This window comes from Gymnoscopelus microlampas (genome assembly GCF_963454915.1).
Source record: "Gymnoscopelus microlampas genome assembly, chromosome: 23".
NCBI classification, from domain to species: Eukaryota; Metazoa; Chordata; class Actinopteri; order Myctophiformes; family Myctophidae; genus Gymnoscopelus; species Gymnoscopelus microlampas.
Window position 1 is genome coordinate 13,351,533 of NC_139960.1, and position 7,911 is coordinate 13,359,443.

A 7,911-nucleotide genomic window follows, 5' to 3' on the forward strand; every position below is an offset into this window, starting at 1 on the left:
GGTTCTCAAAAGGTTTTTAAATTCCAGGACCCCCATAGCTCTGAGAGTATACCAAAATGGACCCATGTTTGTACACTAATTTACACCAATTTTCAGTGGTGTAAAGTAACTAAGTACCTTTACTCAAGTACTGTACTTAAGTACAGGTAATTTTGCTTTACTGGAGTATTTCCAATTGTCTATAGCTGCTTCTACTCCACTACATCTCAGAGGAAAATATTGTACTTTTACTCCATTACAATTATTTGAAAACTTCAGTTACTAGTTACTTTGCAGATATAAATGATTACATTATAAAATATACATTAACCACTTTAGCCCTATTTCATACATAGGCTTTTTGAAAATAGCAGATCGACAAGCTCATAACGTGTGGTGAGCTTGTAGATCTGCTATTCCGGACTTTCACTTATAACAGAGTACTTCTACATTGCAGTATTGATACTTTTACTTAGTAAAACATTTCAGTACTTTTTCCACCACCGCCAATTGTACACTCTCAGAGTTATAGACTTGTAAGGGTCCACTTGGGTCCCCTCAAGGAACCCTGAGAGGGTCCCTGGACCATACTTTGAGAACCACTGCCGTAAAATGGTTATTTGTTTTGACAGTCAATGATATGGTTTGCGTGGATAATGGTGGAATGTAAACACTGTATTTATACTTAAAGGGATAATTCACCCCCCAAAAAAAGAAAATTTCTATCGATTAGTCACCCCATGGAGACTTGAATTCATGGATATGTTTTAGTTTTTGTCTCATTCCTAAGCCAATAATTAGCGGACCGGTAGGCAGCGGTTCCGGTAGGAGACACAAAGGAGAATCTTTGTGTCTCCTACCGGAACCGCTGCCAGTCTTCAAATTATTGTCTTAGGAATGCGACAAAAACAAAAGAATATCCATGAATTCAAGTCTCCATGTGGTGACTAGAAAAAAAGTAATTTTGGGGGTGAACTATCCCTTTAATTGTGTGTGGGTGTTGCACACTGAAAAGCGAAAATAGACTCACAATTGTATATAATATTGTTTGGGTGCACGACACCTGCACGCAACCATGTATAACTCAGGTTTAACTAAATGCATTTACTGAAGTTCTGTAAAACAATTTAGAGGTACTTGTTTTTTTTACTTGAGTATTTCCATTTCTTGCTACTTTTTACTTCTGCTCCACTACATTTGAGAGGTAAATATTGTACTTTTTACTCCACTACATTTATTTGACAACTTCAGTTACTAATTTTCTTTGCAGATTTATTAATAAACGTTATAAATCACTTACTTTACACATTCAAGCCGGGAACGCATGTGTGTCATTTTAGATGTATTTGGCTATTCAAAAATAGTAGATATTGTATATCTGCTATTGTGTTTTAAAATTGTGGATTTTTTGCAAATTTTTTAATACATATGTTTTTTAAAGTGAACATTTGTAACTCAAATCTTTGCTTCTGGGGATTCTACAAATGCCTTCTAAATCCTAACAGTTTTTTGAATAAACGTATGTTGCTATATTATCAGTGGTTCTCAAACTTGTTCATGTCAAGGACCACCCAAAATGATATGTATAAGGATAAGCAAAGAAGCAAAGATTTGAGTTAAAAATGTTCGTTTAAAAAATATCTATTCAAAGATTTGCACACATTTTCACAAATAGCTTATCTACAAGTTCATAGCGCAACATAGCGCTATTAACTTGTAGATCTGCTATTTTTTAATAGCCAAAGAAATCTAAAAATGACACAGTCAGATGCTTGCCCGGTCTAAATGGGTTAAGTAAGTCATTTTGAATGCAGGACTTTTACTTGTAACAGAGTATTTTACTGACAGGGACCACCTGTCTCATCAGGGGTCCCTGTAATTCAGCCTTAGCTGGTATGGTATTGACAATTGGTCCCTAATCAACCCCTTCACTGTACTGATATTCTTTTTTTTAACCACTTTCAACCGCTATTCGATGTACAAACAAAGTATGCAGGGCTTAAATGGTTAATAAAATAAAGGCAAGTAATACAAGGGCAGTGGACTAGTCTAGAATGTAAGCATGTAGAAAGTGTGAAATCTGTAATTCACATAAGTCTGGAACAGATACAGTGGCGTCCTTTACAAATGTGTTAACCCATTTAGAACGGGAAAGAGTCTGTGTCATTTTTAGATTTATTTGGCTATCGAAAAACAAGCTCATAGCGCGGCACTCGGTGCCGCGCTATGAGCTTGTAGATCTGCTATTTTTCGAAAAATCGTGAACATTAAATGTGCAAATCTTTGAATATATGTATTTTTTAAAGCAAACATTTGTAACTCAAATATTTGCATATATGGGGGATTCTACAAATGTCTTATGAATCCTGAAACACGTATGTTGCTTTAATATCAGTGGTTCTTAAACTTTTTTCATGTCAAGGACCCCCAAAATAATGTATTTGGTTGCGGACCCCCATCTCAAATATGTTGTTCTGGAGACACCCCCCCCCAGAAGAAAAGATTTGAGTTAAAATCTTTGTTTAAAAAAAATATAAATATTCACAGATTTACACACATTTTCCCGATTTCTCAAAAATAGCAGATCTACAAGCTCATAGCGCGGCTTGAGCTTGTAGATCTGCTACTTTTGAATAGCCAAAAGTATAAAACAATGGTTAGAGTGGTTACACCGATGCGTTCCCGGTCTTAACTCGTTAAACACAGACACAGCGTGAGGTTTGCTATCATCTCTTGAGTCAATAACAAAATTGCCTAACGAGTAAAATGAGTCAGGGGTCCACCAGGGGTCCATGTGTGACACTCTATTCCCACGTTGAGTCAGGCTCGAGGAATCCAGGCTATGTCCAGCTGTGCCGGGGGGGGGGGGGGGGGGGGGGGTGGGTGGTCCGAATGGTCTGGGAACCCCACAGCCCAAACATGGACAACTGCTAAATCCACTCCACTGTGTTAAATACTGGATATGCCAGTGGTGGTGTAAAGTAACTAAGTACATTTACTCAAGTACTGTACTTTACTGGAGTCTTTCCAATTTTCTGTACTTTTATACTTACTACTCCACTGTATCCCAGAGGAAAATGTTATACTTTTACTCCACTACAGTGATTTGAAAACGTTAGTTACTAGTTACTTTGGAGATATAAATGATTACATTATAAAACATACATCAACCACTTTAGCCCTATTTTATACCTAGGTTGTTTGAAGCAGATCAGATAGCAGATCTACAAGCTCAAAACGCGACGCGATGCAACACGTTGTGAGCTTGTAGATTGGCTTATACTATATGTATATATCTATACTTATATTTTAGTAATTTCACTTTTGTTAAATTACAAAATGTTGTTAAATTACATTTTGATACCAACACTTATGTACTTTTACTCAAGTATTTTTTTTTCTCTCTCTCTCTCTCTCTCTCTCTCTCTCTCTCTCTCTCTCTTGCTGTATCAGCACAGTGACCCTGGTCACTCTATCTCCTGCCCTCTTTCAGTCTCTCTCTTATCAGTCCTCCCTTCTTCTCCAGAGGCTTTTTCCACCTCGTTCCGATGTGTGAATTAGCTCATATTTCGTAGCATCGGGCTCTCCCAATCAGTCAAAGAGATGTTCACAGCGTGCGAGCGCTATAGTCACTGTTTGGCCAACATGTTTCAACCAGCTGGACAGAACACTCTGCTGATTGAGAATCTGTTGCTTTAAAGGGATAGTTCACCCAAAAAATCTTTTTGTTTTTGTCGCATTCATATAAGCCAATAATTTGATGACCAGCGGACCGGTAGGCAGCGGTTTCGGTAGGAGACACAAAGGAGACTCTTTGTGTAGAAGTCTGGAATACAACATTTACTTGGATAAAAGTACAGAAGTGTTGGTATCAAAATGCACTTAAAGTACCAAAAGTAAAAATACTCATTACGCTGAAGGTCCCATTTTTATACATTTGAGTTTTCCAATTTATAAAATGTACAAAAATCATTTCAAAATAGCCGATCTACAAGCTCACCATGCGTGAGCTTGTAGATCGGCTATTTTCAAATGGCCGAAATGTATATAGGGTAATGTATGTTTTGTAATAATAACCAGAATGTACAAAGTAACAAAAGTTTTCGAACAATTGTAATGGAGTAAAAGTATAACATTTGCCTCTGAGATGTCGTGGAGTAGAAGTATAAGCACTGAAAATTGGAAATAATACCTCAAAATGGTACTTAAGTAGCCTATAGTACTTGAGTAAATGCACTTACGTTACTTTACACCACTGCCATAGCCCCACTACCTAGTACAGTAATATCTCTTGCATTGGATGCTACTTCAGATGAAGAGAGGCGCTTGAATTTTACCGTTTTAAAACTCTGCACAAAACCGTTGCATTCCTATAACCTTTATGTATGTGTGTGTGCGTGCGCGTGTGTGTGCGCGCGTGTGCTTGCGTGTGTGTGTGTGTGTGTTTCTCTCTTTTTTGCCGTTATAGCCGTTCGAATCTGAACGCCAAGTTTGACGAGCGGGTGCCCCTGAACTGTGACGGCGCCCCCTACATGACGGCGGCGGTAATAAGCATGTCCACGGCGCCCGTCCTCACGCCGCCGGGGGAAGGGGACGCGCTGGCGCCGGCGCCCAGCTCCGCGGACTACTCCCAGGCCAACATCGTCAGGGTGTCCGCCCTCTAGAACCTCCGACCCATGCCGTCCTCTCGTGACATGGCAACCCCAGCCCCGCTTAGGAGGAAGGAAAAGAAATGACACAAAAAAGATGGGACTGTCGCGGGTTCGGGGAAAAAAATCGTTACCAGCATCGCTAGGCTGCAGGGAGCAGCGTTAGCAGCTTGGTACTATCCTCCATGAAAACATCTTTCAGTCATTAGCCACTATTTTTCTTTTTTTTGTTTTCCAATATTACGTACGTTCCAATTCTTAATGTCTTAAAGCGCATAAGAAGGGAAGCCAGCGTTGAGGTTGGACATTTTCTTTTCTTTTTGTTTTTACCACAGCAAACGGTGGTATCATGAGATGATATTTTAGTCTTTTGAGAGCTCTGACACCGTAGATTCGGGGAAAAACGAGGTGTGTGTGAAACAACTTTCAACGAAATGCAGAGCAAAAGGGGGGTGTGCAATGTGCATGGAACGTGTCTGCGTTAAGCGTGTCTGAGCAACGAGGGGAGCTGTACGCGTGCACGCGTGAGCGCGCGGGCATTCACGCGTGTCGTGTAGATGTCTCAGTGCACAGTGCATGCCTGTCCGTCCGTTCTGTCCGTCCATTCATCCGTCCGTCCGTCTGTTTGTCTGTCTGTATGTACGTGTGCATGGCCCCACTGCTCTTGCTTGTGTTTTGTGATTTTATGAGTTACTTGCCAGTCGGCATTGAGCAATAAGAGGTTGGATCTTTACCGCACAGCCTCTGTGTTCTTCTCTGTGTATATATGTTAAATATAAATATATCAGTTAGCGTTCCCACCCCTCATAGCTGACTGCCTTTCCTGTATGAACAAGACTCTCATCTTTCTCTGTACATACCCCCCCCCCCCCCCCCCACACACACACACACACACACACACACACACACACACACACACACACACACACACACACACACACACACACACACACACACACACACACACACACACACACACACACACACACACACACACACACACACACACACACACATCTTGTTCATCGTGTTCACAAAGCGAATGGCCATTGTGAAAACCTTTGCTGCCGTTACAGAAAAAAACAAAACAGAATAAGGATCTCTTTCTCTCTGCACCAGAGATGACATTTATCTTGGTTGTCTTGCTTCCAAAAAAGAACCCACATGTTGCCTGACCTGAAATGGTTTTATGTTTTAGTTGTTTTTATGTTTATGAATTTGTGTCAATGCCGCATTTTAGGACTTTAAAAGAACTGTGTTTTTTCTGGCTGGGCTATCACTTTGATTGAGAGTAGATGTTCTTTAAGCAGACACCGGTGGTGAATATCGATGTCTCGAGATGAACATGTTCTTATTTGAATCCATTCCATTTTGATACAAAGAGGATTTTAATTTACCTTTTGGGACAAACTGTGAGCGGACTTCTTTGACACAGAGAGCTGGCGTGTGTTTTCATTTCCAAAGCGTGGATTTGTTCACAAGGTTTCATTTTTGGGTTTGCTGACTCGTCGCACAAGGCCTGACTTTTACTCACTGACCACCGTGGCGTTTTAAAATGCATCATTAATGTATCATTAATGACTTGAACGGGTCATTTTCAAGGTGGTAGCGGACGCTCTCCAAGTGCTTTCCCACCATGGCACAGAACAGTCACTTACAGTCAATAACAGTTTATTCTCATGTTTTGCAGCTGATGAGCCAAACTTATGATGTCCAACTTTTCACCTCCCAGGGCTCATGTTAAGCACATGGTTGAGCTTAATGGTACAATACTGATGGATTTCTTAATGACTGGAATGGACCTTTTTTTTTTTTTTTAAAGACGGTCGACAAAGTCGGACCAAACAAGACAATTTTAAGTCAACATGCAAACCTGGTTGAACCCGCAGAGCCCTCTTCCCCTTCAAAACCCAAACCATTATCCATTATTGCTTGACTATAATGTGACATTATGCAATGCTATATTTTTCTTTCTCTTGTTTTTGTAAAAAAGAAAAATCATAAATAGCCTATGCTTTGTATTTTAGGGGTGAAGGGGTGGTGGGAAGAGGGTTGGGCCCCAAGGGGCTTGGGTATAGAAACATATTTTTAAGAACATTTGTTTTCAGTTTTTTCTTTGGTCGGGGGAGGGGTGGGCTTTAAAAAAGAGAGAAAATTATCACAAGTGTTGCTAGTGCACACTGCACACGTGCTGTAAATTGTTGTTCAGTGTAGTGAGTCATTTCGGTTTAGTCTTTTTTTCCCTTCTTTTTTTATTTTTGGTTGTTTCGTTTTTTTCTGGTCATTTCCACGACAAGTTGTAGTGTCTATTCGTTTTTTTTTATCTCATGTTATGTTCAGCGACATCAATATTTTTCTAAAGGGTTACCGTTAAAAGATGCATGCGTTTGCCAGAGGCTTTGGGTTTGATACTTGCACCAGAGCAGTCTCCATGTCTGTCTCTGTTTCTTTGTGACTGAAAAAGGGAAAGTTCTTTTAGATGGCTGGTGGGTGGAGGTGGGACGGAGGTTGGGTGCTGGTAACGGTGTCCGGGTTTTAAGGATGATTCCAAACTTGTACATGACAAATATGTAAATTGAGGGAATTCCAGAGGAGGATTATGATAACTAATGACTTTTTGATTTGTTTCAGCTTGTGTTCTTCTTTGACAAAATACCTGTATATGAATTATTGAGAATAATATTAAAAAGAGCATACAATTCAATGGTTTTAGTCTGGTGCCGTGTCTATGAGTAAATAGAATAAATAATTGTCCTATTAAAAGCAGTGGAGCGCATTGGACACATGCTGGCCGTTCATAGGTACTGCAGCTTATTACGGCTGGGGCCCAGACACATGAACGAGCAAAAACGGTTTCGACCAATGGGCTGGACTCACGAGCTTGCACACGGTGTTGAGCATGGTGGTGACGCGTAGTACGGTGACGTACTACGCGTCACATAGGCCCCAAATAGGCCCCGCCCGTCACATTTCCCAACCCGGAAGGGGTGAAAAGGGAGTATGCGCTGGGTGAGCAAAGTGAATGATTTCCGGTATTATTTTTAACTCTATGCTACACCTGCCTCCACTCACCACTCAGCCAATCCTTGTCGCAATCACAACAGTGTAAATACACCTGCGATTTCTCAACCAACTTGTTCGTTCTGCTTCACGACAGACCAAACATGGGTCGTGAGTACTGCACTTGTAGATCGGCTATTTCTGCCATTCATTGCTTTCAAGTTTGTCGTCCTCCTCCCCCCAACCTCCCCTCCTTCCCTCTCGATTCTCGCTCTTCTTCCTT

At 40.7% G+C, this 7,911-nt stretch overlaps 1 protein-coding gene across 1 annotated transcript in view; it reads left to right on the forward strand.

Moving 5' to 3' along the window:
* The window catches only part of kcnd2 (potassium voltage-gated channel, Shal-related subfamily, member 2), a gene marked incomplete at both ends in the record, with an annotated part of 217,675 nt that extends 213,032 nt beyond the window's left edge, over positions 1–4,643 (forward strand). The window contains one exon of the mRNA XM_084050289.1: positions 4,448–4,643. Coding sequence (XP_083906415.1) covers positions 4,448–4,643 — 196 coding nt within the window. The remainder of the gene's footprint in view (positions 1–4,447) is intronic.
* Positions 4,644–7,911: the final 3,268 nt, after the last annotated feature.